General features: G+C 51.8%; 1 protein-coding gene across 1 annotated transcript in view; it reads right to left on the bottom strand.

Moving 5' to 3' along the window:
* Positions 1–22,702, bottom strand: part of LOC103015199 (protein FAM178B) — a 62,414-nt gene that overhangs the window by 10,712 nt on the left and 29,000 nt on the right. Inside the window, exons 10-13 of the mRNA XM_057558671.1 lie at positions 12,607–12,721; positions 7,647–7,740; positions 7,198–7,374; positions 6,857–6,954 (exon numbers count right to left, since the gene is read on the bottom strand). Of these exons, the coding sequence (XP_057414654.1) occupies positions 6,857–6,954; positions 7,198–7,374; positions 7,647–7,740; positions 12,607–12,721 (484 nt within the window). The remainder of the gene's footprint in view (positions 1–6,856; positions 6,955–7,197; positions 7,375–7,646; positions 7,741–12,606; positions 12,722–22,702) is intronic.

Here is a 22,702-nt window from a genome sequence, read left to right as displayed (position 1 = left end):
GGAGCAGCGGGGGGGCCACTGAGGGGGAGGGGCCTGAGGAGGGGAGGGTACCAGGAAAACCACACCGTGCAGCCAGCCAAGGCGAAAATGGGAAGCTTGCGCACGAGGACAGGCCATTAGGTCACTGGTGACAGAGCGCTTTAGGTGGACTGGGGTGGCGCCTCTACTCCCACTGCCCCTCCCCCCCCACACAGCCTCTCATAAAGGGGAGCGAGCGTCTGCTCAGCCATCACCCCGCGTGCTCCTGGCTCCACAGGGACCCTCGGCCGTCCTCCCAGCTCCAGCCATGGTCCCTCGACCCCTGGACATGACTTTCCTCTTGCCTCTTGTTCCTCCAGATTTTGAACCCTTCTGAAATCTTGAGGGTCTGGGGTCTTGGTGGACTCCTTCTAGAATGTTCTGGACTTGTCCGCCTCCAGAGGCCCGAATGTCTCTTAGGTGAGAACTCCCTCTGAGACACTCTGAGCTCTGAAGAACCCCCGTGTCCAGGGTGGGCAGGGTTTGGACAAGGAGAAGGAGAGAGCTGCGGGTGGAGAGTGTGGACGGCAGCAGGAGCTGCAGGAAGGAGTGGGTGGAGATGGAACTGCCGTTCGAAGGTAGGAGACACACAGAGCACATTTCTTTGCTGACAGAAAGAGCCAGTAGAGAATAAAAAGCTGAAGGTATAAGGACGAGCAAGGATGATGCAGAAGGAAGGTCTGGAAAAGGCAGGACCGTTGAGATCCTGATTGTGGAGGAGGGATCAGGAGGAAAGGCGGGGGTGAGAGCTGTGGGTCCACTGGGTGTGTGTGGGGGGGCAGCAGTCATCCTGTAGAGAGAGAAGGGGCCCCGCTGTTTGCTGGGAGGGGAGAGGTGTCTCCAGCAGGAAGCCTGGTGGAGCCTGGAATCTGCTGAGGGCCCCCAGGAGGCTGGCTGGCAACTCAGGGCGGCTCCTGGGCAGCCTGAAGGGGTCAGGGGCCGAGGGGGGGAACCAGGGAATGTGGTAGCACCACGCCACGTGGCCGTGCAGTTTTCAGGGTGGGCAGATCTGAAGAACACGCAGGAAGGGAGTTAACAGTGGAGCGAGGGACCCAGGAAATGAAGCTGGGAGAGGCTGATGGGCTGGGAGAAGATGAACCTGTCCGGGGCCATGCATGGACCCTCTGCCCACCCGGGGCAGCAGCGTGGAACCCAGAGGGAAGCGAGGAGGGCTCCGGGGAGCTCTGGTGCGGCCTGCACCTGTCACTACTCTCATCCCTGGGGCAAACACCTGGTGACTCTGAAGGCTGCTTTCTCCCAGGGCTGCCTGCTCCTCCCTCGTGACCAGGAATCTGCTTAAGCTGGTGTCACTTCCCCTCTACTTCCAGGGCCATGGTGAGGCAGCACCCGTGGGACATTTAATAAACTTTCGCAGGTGGTGAAGGAGGGTCCCGAGCCTGGGAACATCGGCTTTCAGCGGCAGCTCCCTCCCGACGGGGCCTGTGGGAACTGCCGCCGAGGCCTGCGCGGACACGCGCTCTGCCCAGCAGCTCCTGGAGCCACCCCAGAGGGGCAGAGTCCCAAGACAGACTTTCCTCCGAGAGCCCCCCCTCCCATTGGCCCCACTTCAGGTGCTTCGCTCTAGTCTGTACTTTCATTTCTCACGGTTACGCTCAACTCTGCCTTACAGCGCATCCCTTGAAGTCTTGGTCAACCAGGTGGGGAGGGGGGCATCACACCCGTGTTGGCGGGGGTTCTCGCTCTGTGCTTAACCAGTCGGCAGGCAGGCAGACGAAGAAAGTGGCAGCCCATCGTCCAACAACACGCCCTCCTTCCCGGGGTCAGTCTGGGCACTGAGCCCAGTGGGGCAGCTGCCAGCGAGGGGAGAACAAGGCCACCACCACGGGGACGCTGTGGAGGGCGCGGCTAACTAAAGAGCACAGTGAATACGGTGCAGCTGTGAAAAAGAATTAGGCGCTCTTTCCGATCCAGTTTGGAACAGCTGCCAAAACCTACGCCGAAGTGGACAGAAGGGCGGGGAGGACAAGCCATGAGCCCAGATGAGAAATGGGGACAAGGCTGGGTGGTACAGGCACGGGGAAGGGGGAGGGGCAGGTGTTCAAGAGGTACTCCTTGGTGCCTTTTGAATTTTGTTCTGAGTGCTTCATCTATTTAGAAAAAGAAATAAAATTTCTAAGTAAATGAATACACACCATCCATCCCTATGACGAGCCCTCTTTCCCAGCAACGGGTCTCGGCAGGAGGTTTTACCCTAGTTGGTGTGTCTGTCTGAAAGCAGGTGAGGCCGTTCCATTATACTCACTATGAGCATTTAAGGAGCATCTACCGAGGGCCCTGGAGCTATAAAAAAGATACCCTCAGAAAGACACTGATTCCTGATATCACAGTTTGGCTAACAGACGAACGATGTCATAAATTAAGGATATGACACAGGTAGTTTCAAATCTGTTGGGAAATGATGGATTACTACGACAGAAAAAAATTGGTGTTGGGTCACTGGCTCTTTGGGGGTGGAAAAAATCAAGTTAGATCTCTGTCTCATACCTACAAAAAATAGATTCCAGATGGGATTAAGAGCCAAGAGAAACAAAGTTATGTAAGTACTGAAAGAAAATAGAACACAATATTTTTATGCTCTTGGGGTGGGGAAGGCCTTCCTTTTCAAGATAGAAAGATTCAATTACAATCAACTCTCTGTACTATCCATGTACCTTTTCTGTGAATCTAAATCTATTCTGAAATTAAAAGTTTATTGAAGGGACTTCCCTGGTGGCGCAGTGGTTAAGAATCCTCCTGCCAATGCAGAGGACACAGATTCGAGCCCTGGTCCAGGAAGATCCCACATGCCGTGGAGCAACTGAGCCCGTGCACCACAACTACTGAGCCTGCATTCTAGAGCCCGCAAGCCACAACTACTGAGCCCGCATGCCACAACTACTGAAGCCCACGTGCCTGGAGCCTGTGCTCCACAACAAGAGAAGCCACCGCAATGTGAAGCCCGCGCACTGCAACGAAGAGTGGCCCCCGCTCGCCGCAACTAGAGAAAGCCTGCATGCGGCAACGAAGACCCAACACAGCCAAAAATAAATTAAAAAAAAAAAAAGTTTATTGAAAAAGGGAAAAAATATCAGTTCACGGAAGGATATACACAAAGGTTTAAAAAGGACAATTTACAGACTTAGGAGAAAACACGGTGTCCAAAATATATGTAATAAGCAACTTATAAATCAATATAATTAAAAAGAAGATAAATTACCTGATAGAAAAATGGGCGAGATATCAAGAGGTAATTTACACCTAGAGAAACACAAAAAGGCCAACGAACATAGGAAAAGATTCTCAATTTCACTGGCAATCAGGGAAATGAAAATTAGAACCACAGGAAGAGATTTTTCACTTACCAGATTAATTAAAACTTAAAAACAAAACTGAGACTACACGGTGTTAATGAGAATGTGGAGAAACAGGCATTTTCATGTCTGTTACTGATTAGTACAGCTTCTTTTGTGGAGGCCAAATTTTATATATACATACTTTAGGACTGCAATTTCAAAGAACTGATCCTATAGAAATATTTGGATAGATGCACAAAGCTTGTATATTGGACAAATATCCAGAACAGGGGACTGGTTGCATGCACACTAGGGAATACTATGCAGCTATGGAAAAGAACGAGGCTCATCTCACACACACACACACATGTGCAGGCACGCCTCGGAGATATTACAAGTTTGGTTCCAGACCACCACAATAAAGCAAGTATTACAATAAAGCAAGTCACATGAATTTTTTGATTTCCCAGTGCATGTAAAAGCTGTGTTTAAACCTACAGACAGGGAGAAAATATTTGCAAGCGATGCGACTGACAAGGGCCTAATTTCCAAAATATACAAACAGCTCCTACTGTTCAGCAGTAACAAAAAAAAACAAACAACCCAATCGAAAAATGGGCAGAAGACCTAAATAGAGATTTCTCCAAAGAATCTCCAAAGAAGACATACAGATGGCCAATGGGCACATGCAAAGATGCCCATCATCGCTAATTACTAGAGAAATGCAAATCAGAACTACAATGAGGTACCACCTCACACTGGTCAGAACGGCCATCGTTAAAAAGTCTACAGATAATAAATGCTGGAGAGGGTGTGGAGAAAAGGGAACCCTCCTACACTGTTGGTGGGAATGTAAGTTGGTCCAGCCACTATGGAAAAGAGTATGGAGGCTCCTCAAAAAGCTAAAAATAGAGTTGCCATATGATCCAGCAATCCCACTCCTGGGCATATACCCAGACAAAACTATAATTTGAAAAGATACATGCACCCCTATGTTCATAGTAGCACTATTTACAATAGCCAAGACATGGAAGCAATATAAATGTCCATCAACAGATGAATCGGTAAAGAAGATATGGTACATATATACAATGGAATATTACTCAGCCATTAAAAAATAATAAAATAATGCCATTTGCAGCAACATGGATGGACCTAAAGGTTATCATACTAAGTGAAGTAAGTCAGACAGAGAAAGACAAATACCATATGATATCACTTACATGTGAAATCTAAAATACGACAAATAAACATATCTACAAAAAAACCTGACTCACAGACATAGAGAACAGACTTGTGGTTGACAAAGGGGAGGGGTGGGAAAGGGAAGGATTGGGAGTTTGGGATTAGCAGATGTAAACTATTATATATAGAATGGATAAACAACAAGGTACTACTACACAGGGAACTATATTCAATATCCTGTGATAAACCATAATAGAAAAGATTATGAAAAAGAAAATATATGTGTATAACTGAATCACTTTGCTGTACAGCAGAAATTAACCACAACATTGTAAATAAACTATACTTCAATAAAATTTTTTTTAAAGTTATGTTTACACTATACTGTAGTCTATTAAGTATGCAATAGCATTATGTCTCAAATAACAGTGTATATACCTTAATTAAAAAATACCTCGTTAAAAAATGCTAACCATCATCTGAGCCTTCAGTGAGTCCTAATCTTTTCACAATAGTAACACCAAAGATCACTGATCACAGACCACCATCACAAACCTAATAACGAAAAAGTGTGCAATATTCTGAGAATTACCAAAATGTGACACAGTGACACGAAGTAAGCAAATGCTGCTGGAAAAATGGCACTGACAGACTTGCTCGATGCAGGGTTGCCACAAAGCTTCATTTGTAAAAAAAACCCACAATATTTGTGAAGTGCAATAAAGCGAAGAAGCACAGTGAAATGCGGTCTGCCTGTATTTATAAACATTTACATACATGTAAATATATATACATATAAAAGTACGTAGAACAAATACAGATCACATGGCCTGGTTGGAGCAAATGGGAAACTGGGGCTGGACCACATGGGGCCTTGGAGACCAAGCTAAGGTGTTTGCACTTGGCCGTGCAGGTGACAGCAAGCAAGGCAAGGCAGGGACACGATAATCACATGTACCTGCAGAGCAAACAGCCTTTGAAGGAGGAGCCAGGGACAGAATGCCACTGCCACCATCCAGGTGAGAGATGGTGAAATGAAAGCAGGAGGGGGCGGGAAGGAGGTAGCTGATTTAAAGTGACCCAGACGAGGTCCCTGCTTTTGTGGAGCTGACATAGAGAGGCACTAGAAGCAAGGATTTAGGATGTGGAAGGCAGAATGGACAGGATTTCGGAATGAACAGGGATAAGGAGGTGGGAACGGGAAAGCCCTCTAGGACTGCCATTTCTGACGCATGCATCACCTAAAGGTCTTAGACAGAGCTTCGAGAAGCCCAGTTCTTTCAAATACACAGCAAAAGCTTTCCTTTCAGGACTGTGGAAAGGTCTCCTCTCTTCCAGTTCACAGGAAAGAGATCGAGCTTCCCATCTTAGGCTTGAAGTTGAGCTCGGGATGTTTGCTGAGGACAGGAGTCTGAGCAGAACTCCAAGCCTGCTCCCAGAAGCTTCCCCTGGGGAGGGAGTTGCAGGGGGGTGGTCCCAGTGGAGAGTGACTGTGTGGGTGCCTGTGAAGGGTCTTCCTGGAGGGGGCCCAGGACAGGCCTGGTTGGAAGGGTGGGAAGGGGTGTCATTCTAGGTGGGAGGAGCTGCAGACAGAGGGCTGGAGAGGAGAGGAGGGGACCTGGGGAGTGGTCTGCACAGGGAAGGGCAAGGGACTCCTTGCGGCTGTGCCCTCAAGTGGGAGAAGGAAGGAGGGGAGAGGGGAGAGACTGGGGCAGGTCCAGCGAATGGGTCTTATCTCCCTGTGAGCTGACTCTGTTTGTTCACCTCGTTCGTTCATTTGAAAAGAACTTACAAAGCGCCAACAGCATGCCAGGCACTGTTCTGGATGTGGGGTGATACGGCAGTGACCCCAGTAAGGGACCTGCTCTCCTGGAGGTGACAAGGAGGAGAGGCAGCCATGAACCAGGAACAAATAGTAAGATAATTTCTGGCAGAGATCAATACTGTCCAGAAAATAAAACAGAAGGATGAATGGAGAGTTTGAGAGGGGGGTGGGAGCGGGGAGTGATCAAGAGACAACACACAGCTGAGGTCTGAATGACGGAAGGAACCCTCCCTCCACTGAGGACCGCGGAGGGAGCCGCAAAGAAGGGCGGCTGGGGATGCTGCAGGTCTGAGGCTAACTGTACAAGGCGACGGTTTTGCTAAGACCACGTTAAGAAAATGAGGCTTTTTCCCCTTTGTAATGAACTCATTAGTGAGTTGTATTTTTAGTTCTTTCTCCTGGGTTTTTGACATTGGGCGGGAGGGGGAGGTTTGTGGGGACTGATGGGGCAGGCTGTGGATGGCCCACAGGCGGGTGAGCACAGGGGCGGGGATAAGCCTCAGACGTGGGGAGACAGAGGTGGAGAAGCACCCACCTGCTCCGGGGCGTCACGTCCAGGAAGAGCTGCACGAGCGCCAGCAGGTTGTGGTGGTGATCAGATGCCCGGCTCAGGGCACAGCACAGCGGCCGGAGCTGCGGGGACAGCGGGCATCAAGGTGGGCTGGGGGGGCGTGGCCCGCCTTCCACCCTGACCTCCCTACCAGCCCACTCGGGCGGGGGGCGGGGTTGGGGAAGTCTGGAGAGTAAGAGGGTGGGTCGTGGAGGCCAGGTAAGGGAGGGAGCAGCGCTGTCCCCACCTGGGGCGCTCTAGGGGCCACAAGAGAGCATTCGCGGTAAGGCTGGGGGCTTGGGCTTTGGCTCAGGCGTCTGCCGTACCTTCCCTGGCCACTCCTGGATGTTGTCCAGGAGCAGGAGCAGGAGCTGCTGGAGGTCGGTCTTGGGCAGCAGGCGGAGCCCCACGTCCAAGCCGGCTCGGCACAGCAGCTCAATCAGGCCCAAGAGGCTCCCATCGGTGTAGGCCCCTGGCTGGGCCAGCGCGCACAGCGTCAGGAACTGGAGAGCAGAGAGAGTGCTAGGGCAGGGGTGCCTCCCTGGCACTGTGAGCCCTGGGCCTCGCTGGGAAGGAACTGAGAAAAACAGTGAGGTCTGGAGTCGAGGCCCCTGGGGTCGTCAGGGGCAGGCGCAGGCGCAGGCGTGGAGGGCACGGGCTCCTGTGGCATCCCTCCTGGCAGTCACCACGGTGCCTGCGACGACGCTCAGCGGTATTCGCTGAATGAGAGGCTGAACAGGCCTGCACTGCGAGCAGAGGGAGGGGTGGGGCTCACCTTACAGATGCAGCTCAGGCTGCTGTCCACGGCCGTCTCCTGCGGGGTGTCCTGCTGCTCCCTCCGGCTCAGGCTAGCCTCACTTTGAAGCTCGCTGAGGTAAGACAAAAACAAAGGAAAGGAAACAGGAGGAGGCGGCGCGCAAGGGGAGAAGTGAGGCAGAGAGGGAGGCCACACTTGCTGGAGAACAGAGAGCCTGTGGATGATCCATTCAGCCTGGGACCCTGATGCCCTGTGTGTGCTGGTCACCCACTGCTGCGTAACAAATGACCCTCAAATGTAGAGGCTTAAAAACAACAAATACATATTATTCTATGCAGTTTCTGAGGGTCAAGAATCCAGGAGCAGCGTGGAGGGGCGGGGAAGGGAGGGCGCGTCTGGCTCTGGGTCTCTTGGGAGGCTGCCCCCAAGACGTTGGTGGGGGCACCGCTGTCAGCTTAGGCTTGACTGGGTGGGAGGAGCTGCTTCCCAGCTCACTCAGGGGTCACTGGCCTCAGTCCTTGACGTGCAGACCTCGCCACAGGGCTCTGCAACTTGCCCCGGCTTCCCTGAAGCGAGGGACCTGAGAGAGAGGAGATGCCCGCCTGAGACGGAGGTTAAGTCCTTTCATAACCTAACCTTGGAGGTGACATCGCTTCTGCTGATTTCTCCAGGCCACACGGGCCAGCCTGACTTGGGGTGACAGACAGCTGCACAAGGGGATGAATGCCAGGAGGTGGGGGGTCACCGGGGCCTCTTGGGGGCTGGCTCCCCAACGCTGCCACTCCAGGAAGGCCTCCAGCTTTAGTTTTCTGGGACTTGGAAACCAGAAAATCATTCTCCACTGCCCCCCAAAAGTCTTCCTTAAAAGCACTCTTTGTCCACACAGTTATGGTTCAGTCTGCTCATGCACTGAAAAGGACACTATTTTGTAGCTTATGTCAGGTGAGACGCCAAAGTATCTGCAAGTAAGGTGAAATTAGAGTATAAGTGGTCCTCGAGAACCCCTCCAAAGATGTCCCACTACCATGCTGTCCACGGACAAGCCCGGCATGGCCAGTTTTCCCCTAGAGAGGAAACAGCCTGGATGAAGTTAGAGGCCAGGGTCGTACTGAAAACACCCTCTTTAAAGACCAGAGTCACACTCAGGGTGGCGAGAGTCCTACAGGGAGAGAGGCACTAGCCGACAGCAGAGCCACACCACCCTCTGCACAAGCCTCCCAGGCACATGCTCCCTGGAGGAGACACTGACCAGGGGCACCCTCACTAAATGACGCTCCTTCTCTGGGCAAGTGTATATTGTTGGTTTCAAATAAGTCAGGTGACTTTATGACAAGGCTCCCCTTGCTGTCTCTTCCACTCCTCCACTCTTCCTAACTGGCCTGGAGCGCCTGATAACAGCGCCCTCTCTATAAATGAAGACACCCATGACGACAACAACACCGTCAACAGTAACAGCCTCCTGTGCGGCCACCCTGGCCACAGTCCCGGAGGCTCCAGTGAAAAGGCCCCGCTCTTCTTTACTCCTTGCTGCTGCTTCTCAGAGGGGAAAAAAAGAAAACCCATCTCTAGGCACCCGGGAAATTGGTGTCAACAAGCCAGAGCTGGGAGGGGGTGCGGGACAGGGCTGGGATCAGACATTCCTCCAGGTTTTAGCATTTATTAGGGCCCGAATACGAACGGGTGAGGCTGGCGCTCACGCATCTGGGCACACACTGGGCCTGCGTCAGTGTGTGCAGGGGAGTTCTGGTTTGTACCAGCCCGTGAGCACGCACGGGGCCATGCAAGCGTGGGTGGGAATGTTTTCAGATCTCCCGGAGGGTGGGGGCAGCCTCAGAGCCGACTTTGTGACTCTGCCCGAGAGGAGTGGGCTTTCAGATAGTTTGGTGCTGCCAGTGGGAGGAGGAGTGTAGAAAATGTGCGCTGGTGGTGTGTCTTCTCCAAGCTGGGCAGGGGAAGTGAAGTGTGGCTATGACGAGAGGCCTCTCCTCGCTGGGAAGGAAGGCCAGCCTTCCCAAGTGGACAGGGGAACAGTCCCCCCTGTGCCGCCTCTGCTGGGAGCAGCAGGAAACAAATCGGGGTCCTCGTCCCCGGCCTGCCTTTCTGAGGCTCGACTGGGACGTCGGCATCGTGACTGCTGCTCTGGGACGCGGCATCAGCTCATCCCCAGGCCTCCACCTCGGAGAAGAGGAATTCACAGCCTAATAAGCCCACTCCTCTCCCAGAGGACTCAGCAGGTGAAGGGCAAGTTGAGGGTCCCATCACCAGACTCCACCTGCAAAGCAGCTTCATCCCACCCCTGCCTCCCAGCCTCAACACAGGCTTGGCGGAGTTAGGGCTCTCGGCCCTTGGCCAGCAGCCAGGAGCTGGAGTTTGGGCTGCAATGACATTGTTCTGCACTCTTAAGAGAAGTATGTCAGCTTCTCTATTTGTTTTCCCCTATTATTGTTCGAAAAAAAATAATACAGTGACCCTCTGCACCTTCTCTGAGGGAAGACTGTAAGGGAAGCTACGAGCACTGCCGCCACCATGACCGAGAGCCCAGCAGTGGGTCGGACGCCCCACCACGGGGGCTGCAGGCAGGGTGCTCTCCTCAGGCCTGCACCGCCAAACCAAACCAGACCCGTCATCTGGGCTCTGCGGGACCGAGCTCAATGCAAGGAAGAGGAATAGATGCTGAGCTAACGGAGAGGGAGGGAGGAGCAAATTTTACCTGGATCGGATTACCCTGTCCCAAGGCGGCCAGTTACCAAACGCCCCCTTTCAGTGCATTTAGCTGCCATTTATTGACCCCTTTGGCCTCTGCATCAGGCTGCCCTCTTGGAGAACCACATGGATGAAGGCTTCTGGCAGCAGGCAACAGCAGCAGGCTGCTGGTCTTCAGCGGCCAGCCTTGTGGTCTGACCAGGGCTCTTCACCTGGGCTTTGTAATCAGGGAGCAGCCTTGGAAGACCAGCCACTGCCCCCTCTCTTCCCAGGTGAGACCGGGGGTACCTGACGAAGAGTGCCTGAATAGCCGAGTGGCACAGGCCCCCTCTGAGGATGCGAGGCTCTCGCCTGCTTCCTATCCGGTGTTCACCTTCTGGTCCCCCCTCTGCTGGCCTTTCTTCCCCAAATATCCTCCTGACTTCTCCCTCCCCAGCCTTATCACTGGGCAGAGGGCTACTCTATTTGCAACAAGGCAGACATCAGACGACGTGCACGGTCCAGCAGCAGCAGGGCTGTTTCCTTCTGGAAGGAAATCTTGAAGCATTCAATGAGACGGTGATGAGTTTTAAGGAAATCTGAGATTAGGAACAACTGGTGAAAGACCTGTCTTTCTCATAGCAACGAGCAAGACAGCCAAGCCGTGCGCCCACATGTGCCCTCATTTCCAGTCTTGGCCACTGCAAGGCTTGTGGGTACCCCAGAGGAGCCCCAGGGCATCTGTTTGGCCAGCAGAGCCTTAGATGGTGACAACCCTAGAGGTCAACGGAGAAGCACCTGACGTGGAACCAAGTGACACGGGACGAGCCTCCGAGGAGGACGACAGAGAGAAGACGGCCTGCCCTGAAGATTCTCTCGTGGCCCACGTAACCGTGAAGGACGCCACACCCTTGGTGGAAGAGACACCAGAATGTTCCTGGTGTTCCCTGAATACTCTAGAGCAGGGGTCCCCAACCCCCGGGGCCGGTACGGGTCCGAGGCCTGTCAGGAACTGGGCCGCACCGCAGGAGGTGAGCAGCAGGCAAGCGGGCGGAGCTTCACCTCCCTCCCCATCGCTCACGGCAGGCTGGCACATGGGCAGGGTATTTACCGCAGAGCAAGTGTGGTTTGGTCTGGTTTGGTTTGGCAGACAATTACCAAACACAGTCGTGGAACAGGTTCTTAAGAAAGCTTTGGCCTTCCCCTAGAGAAACATCCGCCCACCACGGTGCCCTGAGGGCTTGTCGGCAGGAGGGAGAGGGCACCCACGCAGCAGCCCGTCTGGGGTTCTCAAACCAACTGCTCAAAGGACTCCCAACAGAGAGTTTGGCGGTGCCATGACTGACACCTTTACAACCCATCCACCCAACGCGAGTCGTCTACGTATCGTACGGCTCTGTCCCTAGAGGGTGGGGACAAATGAGCATCGCTGCCCAGGGCACAAAGGGGGCGCCCACGACACAGAGTGGAGCACTGTGGGAATTACATGTAAAATTGTGCCTTGCTGGCCGTGAGTTGATACTAGGTAATGTGCCAGGAGGGGCTTGGAGACAGACCAAAGAGATTGGGACACATCTTAGGAGAGGAGGGGTGGCGAGAGCTGAGTCAGGAAGGGGCGGGAACAAATGCCAGTCAGAGCAGCAAGACTCAGCCGTGCCTGGCTCTTCCCATCGCCTCGAGGCTGTATCACATGCGGTTCATTCGTGGTGCGAAACCATGTTCAGGGGTACCTGTGTGCTGCGATTCCCCAGACCCTGTGCTTCAGCATTTGGGCTAGAGCCTGAGCTTGGTAACTTTTTTTTTTTAACCTCAAAAAATGCACATAATTTGGGAGTTCCCTGGTGGGCTAGTGGTTAGGATTCCGGGCTTTCACTGCTGTGGCCCGGGTTCAATCCCTGGTCGGGGAACTGAGATCCCACAAGCCGCACAGCATGGCCAAAAAAAAAAAAAAAAGCACATAATTTAAAATAATCCTCAGAGGAAATCTTTCCTTTCTCTAACTCGTAAAATGCTTATTGAGCCAAGGCTGGATACCACCAACAATAATGAAAATGGAGCTTTGTACAATGAACGGCCAGGCGTATTACATTTACAGAAAAGGAAATACTTTAGTGTTTCCTAGCATGGATATATGTTTAGAAGAGTCTATTTTGGGGGTAATATTTTTTTTTTTACATTTTTCCTGAGGTGTAATTGGTACTACACACATTTAATGTACACGATTAGATGGGTTGGAACTGCGTTCAGTGGCTGTGGACTGCATGAGGAAGGACACCAAGGAGGGGGAGATACTCACCTCCCACCGTGCTGGAGGGGACCCGGGGGCTGCAAAGCAGGGCTGTGGGCACCCAGGCTGTGGAACGCAGCCGTGACCTCTTGCAGCGAGGGGCACCACAAGCTCGTGTCCGCATCTGTCAGGCCAAGGAAGGGCGGGGGGTTAGGGCGGGCACAGCAGGACAGGCCGCACGGCGCCCACAAGCGGGGCTGGTAGCCCCATCCTCGGGCAGCACAGGTGTTATCTGGAGCGGTGAAGCCACCAGTGGTTTCAGATACTTGCTGGCGCTCTGGGAACCTGGACATTCATTGTCCTGTCTTCAAGCTATGGCCACCTTGACGTGCAAGGGACCGGGGAGGACGGCACACTGACCATCTCCACCAGGCAGCCGTTGGGGCACTGAGCTGCCCCGAGCTGAGCCAGATGCCAAGTCCTGAACCAGAGGCCTCAAGACAGCAAGACTCAGGAGACACCAGGCTCCGCGGCCCTGGGCTCTCTGCCACCAAGGGCTGAGGCCAGCTCTGCACCTACTGCGGACTCAACAGCGCCTTGGCGGCAATGTCTGGGCACTCCCAGGTCCACTGTCCCTGCCAGGGGCCCTCCTTGCAGCCCAGGATGCATCTTCTCAGCAAGCTCGAGCTTCGAGGACATTCTCTCTTAACAAGACATGAACGATAATCTAACCACATCAACAAAGGGGAAAAACCTTACAGACTGAGGGCCTTTTCTCCTGTCAGGCTATTTAGGGATATTTTCTGAAGCGGGAGAATAGAGAAATCAAAGGCAACGCGGTGGAGCGTATTTCCCAGGGACGGCTGCACCTCTGCATCCCGATCTTCTGCACTGCGGCGTCCACAGCCTCATCAAGAGGCAGAGCCCACGTCTCCACCCTCTCACTCCTCCACATCATCTTATGTATTGATTTGATTGCTTCTTGTTTGTCTTTCCCCATTAGAATGTAAATCCCACAAGGACAGGGACTAGGTCTGTGCTGTTCATCCCTGCACACCCAGAGCCTAGAGGAGTGGCCAGTGTGTAGACGGATGGATGGATGGATGAATGAATGAATGATGAATGAATGAACACATGAATGGAGAGCATCCTACACAAACCTGACCAAGCAGTACATGACTAAGAGGGAAACTGGAAAAAAGTCACAAGCTGGCAGTGCTGAGAATGCAAATGAGGGATCTGACAGCGGGTGAGTTGTGGGAATCGAGAGTGTGGAAGCTGGGCCAGGAGCGCATGAGCAGCTCAGGCTTGAACCTTCCCACCTGAGGGCCCCCCTCGATGGACCCCACCATGTCACCAAAGACAAAAAGGCGACCCAGTAGAACCCCTGACCTCAGGGAGCTCAAGTCTAGGAGGGAGAGGAGTCAGGCAGATAAACAAATACAAGAGAGTGTGTTCCTGCAAAAATCTAAGCCAGTGAAAGGTGTGGAGCCTACGCAGGGGAGAGGAAATTAACTGGGGGCTGGGGGGGCGGAACGGCAGGTGGGAAGCACACGCCCGGCAAAGGGACAGAAATGACAAAGAGCACGGCACATCCAGCGACCCAGCGCAAGAAACAGGGCATCCTAAACGAGCTGAGATGTCTCGGCAACGGTCCCGTGCGGCTGCAGAGCCAGCAGACGGTGGAACGGCCGGCAGAGGGTCTGAGTCCCGTCCAGGGACGAGCCTTCGGCCGGTCGGCATCGAGTGTCTCTCTCTGGAAACATATACGGGTCGAGGCTCACCCAACAAGTAATGAGACTCTGGGAGGAGGAAAAACCTTCTTGTTTATTTTTTTCCTCTTGGGCAGCTTAACAAGTCCGAGAAAGGTAATGCTACCCCTTGCCCGCTTCACAAACGAGCTGTGAAGAATGAAGGCTGCAGAACACAATGAGAGAGGACTGTTTCCCTGAGCCTGAGCCATGGGGGACGGTGTGGGCGGCCGGTGACCTTGCCAGGGAGGGGAAGACGGTGTGGCCAGACAATCAACCGAGGGCAAGGCCCCAGAGACCCAGCTGGGCGGCGACATCCTGCCCGCAGCCTTGGACCCGGCTCCCCGCGGCGGCCCCCGCAGGTGCCTCTGTTGCTCTGAAGCCCCATGACAGCAGCAGTGTGGACCCCGCCGGCCAGAGGCCCAGCCTGGCCTCGGCCCCTCTCCCTGCGCCTCCCTGGCGATTACTCCACACCCCCGCTTCACCCGGGCTGAGGTGTCAGGAGCGGTCAGAGAAAGGGGCCTGGGTCACCTCGGGGTAAATCAGTCCCCATCTGACAGCCCGGGAATTTGGTTAAGTGAGGACAGGCACCCGAGAGCCCGTAATTAACGCTGCCCGTAAGTAGGCCATGCGCTCAGCTTTTCCCGAGCACGGTTTGCCCCGAAGGAGGGTTTTCTGGAGAGCTGACACAGAAGAAAAGTCTCGCGAACTCAGCTCCTCTACGCCCACAGCACAGTCATCTGAGGTGATCCCCCGGGGGAGCACCAGGGCCCTGGGCCGTGTCCAATGCCAGCGCCAACGGCCCCGTGCATCTGGGCTCTGTTTATTAACTGTGAGCCTGAAAGCTCTCCTGGGATGGAACTGAGGCTTCGGGGGAAGTCAGGGGAAGAAAGGCATCAGGTCTGAAATAAAAGTGACTTTTCCATCTGCGACTCCGAAGCCGCTTTGCTTCACGTAACCCACTCTCCTGGCACCATTTGCACAGAATGGGAAAACCACACACATCCCGAGAACCTCCCCAGCACCGGCCATGCCAGCACCCCTGCCCGGGCCTCCTCACCCCTTCTTCACACCCACCAGGTCCCATCCTGGGCCTTAGGGGAGCGGAGTCTTCAGACATCTGTCCTTGTCCTCCCCCTCCCCGCCCCCAAACTGAGTTGCTAAGGAGCATTCTGGGTGTTGCGGGCGCCATCTGACTGGGTCCTGATTCTCTGACACCGTCTGAGACCCCTCAGTGCCACAGCAGGCGGACTCCCCGTCAGCTGTCACGGGGGTGCTGGTTCCCAAAGGAACGCAAGCTACCGACCCATCACACACCCGAGTGTGGGTGGGGCTCATAACATTTAGGGGAGGCTTAAAATCGTATGGTTTCTTATCCTCCCAACTCTGATTACTTAACTCCCCTCAGCACTCTTGTATTTAGACTTAAACTTGTTCTACATCACGGGCTTTAGTCAATCAGCTCTAGCCCTAGTCATTTAAAGCTGTTATTCAGTCAACAAACAGCAAGTGAACAGCAGGCGATTAAAGTTCTGGTGTCATAGAGCTGAAGGTTTCGTGAGGAAACAGACAACGCTCACGAAAAATAATCATGCCGTGCCAGGGTGTGTAAGTGGCGGGGAAGGAAAGGGGTCAGGGTGACGCAGGGCGATGCTACGGGCGGGCGGAAGAGCCCTGCAGAGACCTGGGTCCAGCCAGGAGCCCGGCGTGTTGGAGCTGGTGCCAGGCCCAGGGGTGGGGGACGGCGGGAGGGGACGAGGACAGGGCCAGAGAGGCCTGGGAGGGGAGGGGAGGGGTCCGGCCCACAGACCCAGCCGTCTGTGGGTAGGACGAAGGGCGAAGGAGACGTTATCAGAGGGATGATCCGAGTGTGTGGTAGAAACACAAAATCCTACCCAGCCCGCATTTCAAGAACACACACATTTCGCTGCCCCAGCTGCAGCATGAGCACGGGACAGAGCCCCTCACGGCTTCCCCACAGAGCACCGCCCCGACCCAGACCCGCTCGCTGCCGCTCCGGCCTCTCACGCCCCCCGGCTCCCCCTCCAGACCTGCGCCGCCTGCTTTCTTCCTAATCTCCTTCCTGTTCCTTCTCTGCTGGGCAACCCACCCTGCTGGCCCCTTGTTTTCCCTTTTCTCGCCATCCCCCCGGAGCTCAGGCCCTCCCCACGGGGCCCTACAGCCTCCCTGCCTACCTCGCTGCATGTAACGCAGCGGGCACCCCCCCACCACACACATATACACCCATCCGCCCGCCCTCCACAGCCACACGTACACACCACACACCACGCTACTCACACACATCCCCACACACGTACCGACACGCCCCACCACACAGACGCGCGCACACACCACCCATTCACACACACACACACACACACACACACACACACACACACACACACACACACGAGGCTCTGTCAGCCCCTGGTCCGTTGACCCACGAGCTGAGGGTGTGTGCAGGGCAGGTGATGCCGTCCCCAGGCCACCTCTCCTCTCCCCTGCCCTCCGAAACTCACACCACTGCCCTGTGTCACCTAACACCGTTGAGCATTCCAGGCCCCGTGTGTAGGACAGACCTGCATTGAGCCAAACCACTGAATCCACGGTATCGGCTAGAATTAGATTCAGCTGCAAATAACAAAAAGCCCCCAAACAAAACAAAAACCCACCTGGGCTTAATAAGCTAGAGTTTTATTTCTCTCTGATGACAAAGCAGCCTGGAGTGGGCGGCCACGCAGTGGGGAGCTGACTGATCTGTGGGAGCCTGGGTGATGGTGCTGCTCCACCGTTCTCAGCAGGTGCCCCGCCTTCTCAAGACCACCTGGCAGCCCAGGGTGGTTGCCAGAGGCCCAGCTATTGTGTCTCACCTCCAGGCAGCTACTTCCTCACTTTGCTACTTTAGTACACATTCTTGGGTTGTTTTTAAGGATGCAAGGCCCCTTCAGTGTGACTCAGGAAGGCAGCAGCAAACTACCCTCTCAAGTTTCAAAAGCAAGAATTTGAGACTGATTCAAACTCAACCAAAGAAGTCCCAGTAACGTCCCTGAATCCATGGCCCATCGGTTCTCTCTCACTTTGGATTTCTGAACCTGCAGTTTGGGGAATGGTCCTGACCTCTGGAATAAAATGAAACAGAAGACACCAGGGACTTCCCTGGTGGCGCAGTGGTTAAGAATCCTCCTGCCAATGCAGGGGACATGGGTTCGAGCCCTGGTCCGGGAAGATCCCACATGCCGTGGAGCAACTAAGCCCATGCACCACAACTACTGAGCCTGCGTATTAGAGCCCGCAAGCCACAACTACTGAAGCCCGCGCACCTAGAGCCTGTGCTCCACAACAAGAGAAGCCACCGCAATGGGAAGCCCACGCACCGCAACAAAGAGTAGCCCCCGCTCACCACAATTAGAGAAAGCCGGTGCACAGCAACGAAGACCCAACGCAGCCAAAAAAAAAAAAAAAAAAAAACCCCAAACAACAACAACAACAACAACAGAAGAAAAGGTCTCCACACACAGCAGCTTGGGCAGCAGACAGTCTAAGGGAAGGTGGTGTCTGCTGTATGTTCTGGATCAGGGGCCCAGCTAAGAACCTGATGCAGTGGTTCTCTGACTTGTCTGTACAGTTTGGAATCACTTAGAGAGCAGCTTCAAAAATTGCTGCCACCTGTGTCCCACCCCCAGTGACTGTGGTTTAATTAGTGTGGGTGTGGCTTGGGTTCTGGAATTTTTAAGAATTCCCAAGTGATTCTAATACCAGCCAAATTCGGAAACCACTGAGCTAAGGAAAGCCATGGCCCTCACTCCAGAGCGGCACCCTGGGGCCCATCCTCACTTGCTCTGGCTGATAATGTGGGCGGGGGAGAGGGAGGAATGAAAGGAAGGCAGCCCCTGTTCCCCATCACTCTCAGGGCTCACAGCCTCGCTCCCAGCCTTTCTCAGCCTGGCTGCACGTCACGACCACCTGGGAGTTGAAAAAAATCCTGTGCCAGGTACTGTTCTATGTGTGTTCTGGGAGAGCAAAGCTACCTGCGCCCAGCAGCTCACGGAGCGGCACCCCGTGACCTGGCTGTACAGGTGGTGGGTCGGAGTCAAAGGTCCAGGGAGCAGGGAGATGCCCGCTGAGCTGGGGTAAAGCACGCATGCTGGTCCCCACGGGGCCCGCGGACCCCGTGTCCTGACCTTGGAGGAGCAGACAGGCAGCTCCCTAGCTGACTGACCGCAGGGTTTCAGAGGACCTGGTGGGGAGAGATGCTGACATCTGCTGTGGGCAACACACACGGTCCCGGAGACGTGGCCACTCATTCAACGGATATAGTCCACGTCCTACTGTGTACTCAGCTCATGGAGCTGCCAGGAATGCAAGTGAAGGGTACAACAAAAACGAGCAAAGACATGGTCCCTGAGCTCTGGGGCTCACAGCCCATTGGGAGAGACAATATGAATCAAAGAATCCACACATCAGCTATAACCAGAGCCACAAAGAGTGGGAAAGGGATAGTGGGAGTAGAGGAAGGCGGGGCTGGATGGGGGGTGGGAGCGGGGGCAGTGCAGACCTCCCTCAGGAGGCAATGCTAGAGAGGCCGTGTGAGCCCAAGGAAGAGGTGGAGTGAAGAAGGCAAAAGCCAGGGAGCTGCTGGGAGGAGGGAAGAGAGATCCTGGGCGGAGAGACCGGCACATGCAAAGGCCCTGCAGCAGGAGGACAGATCGGGGGTGGGGGAAAGAAGGTCAGTGAGGCCGGAGCACAGAGAGCAAGACAGAGAAAAAGATAAAATGAGCTGGACTGGGGGGTCAGGCTGACCACATAGGAAACTGTGCACTCCATACAGAGAGTATGAAGCTCAGGCTTTCCAGCCCCCTAATTATCTGTAAAATGGGAAAATAATAGTATCTTCTTGTTGGATGGTTGTGGTGACTGAATGAGACTGGCAAAGCCCTGGGCTCAGTGCCTGGCACGAGCTCTCTAGAAATGTTAGCTATTATCCTTAATGAAACTACTTTTATCATCACCACAGACAATAACATGTTTCAAAAATGTGGATCAATTATGAAGCTGAATTACTGTTATTGTCGTGTTCCAGTTGAGGGCTCTGGAGGGGCCGTGCTGAGCCAACGACAGTTCACAGTTCTGAGGGAGCTGGTGCCGGGTGGGGATCTCCCGGGTGGTCCTCAACGTGTCTTCCTGCCCATGTGGGTCTACACAACACTCTCGCAGCACCAGGGTGCTGGGGCGGCAGACCTGGATCCCGGCCTGACTCTCGGGGCCTGGGGATAGAGGCACCTGCCCTGTGAAGTTCAGAAGTGAAGGGCACCCACACATGAGCACAGAGTGGGCCCTGGGCCTGGCACGTAAGTGCTCCTTGCACGTGTGTGATCCACGAATAACAAGGCCGTGTGGAGCCCTGAGGAGCCACTGTCCACAGGCTGGGCCTCCACTCTGGGAGGCTCCAGGGGCTCTGGATGGATTGCTTCCTGCCACTCCAGCTGGAGACTGCCCCGCCCACCACGGGAGACAGATCAGGTGAAGGGAGGACAACTCCTTGTAAGACCGCGAAGCGCGAAGAGTAGAAAGCCTCAACTGGATCTTATAGACTAAGGGGTTTTTGACTGCTTGAAAACCATGTGAGGAAACAAAAAGAAAAACAAAAACCAACCAGCTGAGAATAGTCTGAGAGATAAATGGCCAAAACAGGACTACAAAAATTAAGAAGAGGTACAGACAGTATTTAGAACATTTGTGCTGCTTAGTTCCTTCAGTTTATCTAATGATCTCTGATTTATAAAGAAGTACATTTTTGTTTTGATAACAGCTATCATTTTGAGTGTCCCCTGTACACCAGGTGTTTCACATACATAATTGCTGCGAACTCTGAAAACAATCCTTGGTGCTCAGTGCTGGCCCCTCAGGTGAGAACTGGGCATCTGACTGCCCAGTTCCACCTGTGTCCTGATGCCACTCCAACGCTGCTGCAGGGTTTTGCCAAGGGAGTGACTGTCGGACACCCTGTCTCCACTCCATCCACCCCATCCTACACACCATCACCAATCATGCATCCCTGTGTTCCCATGATATGTCGCTGCTCAAAATTTCCAATAATGAGTCTGCCCAGAGCTCCAATCAAAGAATGCTTTTGCTGGTCTCCAAACTTTTTTTTTTTTTAACTGGAGTATAGTTGCTTTACAATATTGTGTTAGTTTGTACTGTACAGCAAAGTGAATCAGCTCTACATATACATATATCCCCTCTTTTTTGGATTTCCTTCTCATTTGGGTCTGCTGGTCTTCAAACTTTTTTGATGGTACACATCTGTCATTAAAATTTTTTAAGTTATACCTCCAACAAATACACGTTTATAAGCTATGTAATTGCACAGTGATACTAATATGTATGTGATATAACATATTAAAAAGAGAACTTAACATGAGCTACAGTGATCTAAGTTTCCACCTTAAGAAACGGGGGGGGGGGCGGTGGGGAGGGAAGCAAATCAAACCCAAAACAAGCAGAAGAAAGGAAATAAAGGTAAGAGCAGAAATCAGTGAAATAGAAACAAAAAACTATAAGGAAAATAAATGAAACCAAAAGCTAGTTCTTTGAGAAGATCAATAAAGTTGATAAACCTGTGACCTGACTGATCTGGAAGTAGAGAGAAACACAAATTACCAATATCAGAATGAGAAAGAGACCATCATCATTGATTCAACGGACATTAAAAGGATAATAAGGACTTCCCTGGTGGCTCAGTGGTTAAGAATCCATCTGCCAGTGCAGGGGACATGGGTTCAAGCCCTGGTCCGGGAAGATCCCACATGTCTCGGAGCAACTAAGCCCACGTGCCACAACTACTGAGCTTGCGCTCTAGAGCCCATGAGCCACAACTACTGAAGCCCACGCACCTAATGCAGCCAAAAATAAAATATAAATAAATAAATTTTAAAAAAGGATAATAAGAGAATATTATGAAAAAGTCTATATCAAATAAATTTGACAATTAAGATGAATGCACACAAACTAACAAAACTTAAGAAGAAACAGATATCATAAATAACCATATATATATTTTTAAAAACCAGATTTGTAGTTTAAAATCTTCCCACAATGAAACAAAGCTCAGATGGCTTCACTGGCTAATTTTACCAAACATTTAAGGAAGAAATAATACCAGTTCTACACAAACTCTTACAGAAAATTGAGGAGGAGGGAATACTTCTTAACATATTCTATGAAACCGGCATTACTCTGATACCAGAACCAGAAAGAGAAAAGTACAGACAAATATCCTTCATGCACATAAATGTAAGAGTTCTCAGCAAAAATTTACCTAGTTGAATCCAACAATACATAAAAAATTAATATATCATGACCAAATAGGATTTATTCCAGAATGCAAGGATGAAGGAATAAACATTTGAAAATCAGTCAGTGTAATTCCCCATATTAAGAGACTAAAGAAGAAAAACCATATAATTATCTCAAAATCCAATATACATTCCTGATAAAAATTATCAGCAAAGTACAAGTTTATTAAGATAGTAAGATACAAGGTCAATCTGCAAATATCAAGTGTATATCAGTACACTAGAAATGAATAATTTGAAAATGAAATTAAGAAAACAATTCCATTTACAATAGCATCAAAAAATACAATATTTAGGAATAAATTTAGCAGAAGAACTGCAAGACTTGTATACTGAAATGTTGAAAGAAACTAAAGAAGATTCAAATAAATGGAAGGATATCCCATGTTCATGGTTTGGAGGACTTAATACTGTCAATTTCCCCCAAATTGGTGTATAGATTCAGTGCAATCCCAATAAAGATTGCAGCGGTATTTTTTTTGTTTTGTTTTATAGAAAATGACAAGCTCATTCTAAAATTTATATGAGAATGCAAAGGACCTAGAAGAACCAAAATGACTTCGAAAAAGAACAAAGTTGAAGAATTCAAACTATCTGATTTCAACACTTATAAAGCTACAGTAATCAAGACATAAAAATCAATGAAACAAACAAAAAATCAATGAAACAGAATAGAGTTCAGAAACAGACCCACATACACATGATCAACTGACTTCTGATAAAGGTGCTAAGGTAACTCAATTCAGAAAGGATAATCTTTTCAGCAAATGGTGTTGGAACAATTGGATAGCCATATGTAAAAAAATTAACCTTAAGTTACACCATAAACATAATTAACTGGAAATGGATCACTGACCTAAATGAAAGGCTAATTATAAGTTATAAAACTTATTTTAATTATAAATTATAAAACCAAATTATAAAACTTTTAGAAGAAAATAGGAAAAGATCTCAGTAACACACATTTCACAAATATTTCTTAAATATGATGTAAAAAGCACAAACTATATGGGGCTTCCATGCTGGCGCAGAGGTTAAGAACCCACCTGCCGAGGC

Source organism: Balaenoptera acutorostrata, chromosome 12 (genome assembly GCF_949987535.1).
Source record: "Balaenoptera acutorostrata chromosome 12, mBalAcu1.1, whole genome shotgun sequence".
Lineage (NCBI taxonomy): Eukaryota > Metazoa > Chordata > Mammalia > Artiodactyla > Balaenopteridae > Balaenoptera > Balaenoptera acutorostrata.
The sequence above is the reverse complement of the archived record's forward strand: the minus strand, read 5'-3'. Positions and strand labels throughout refer to the sequence as shown.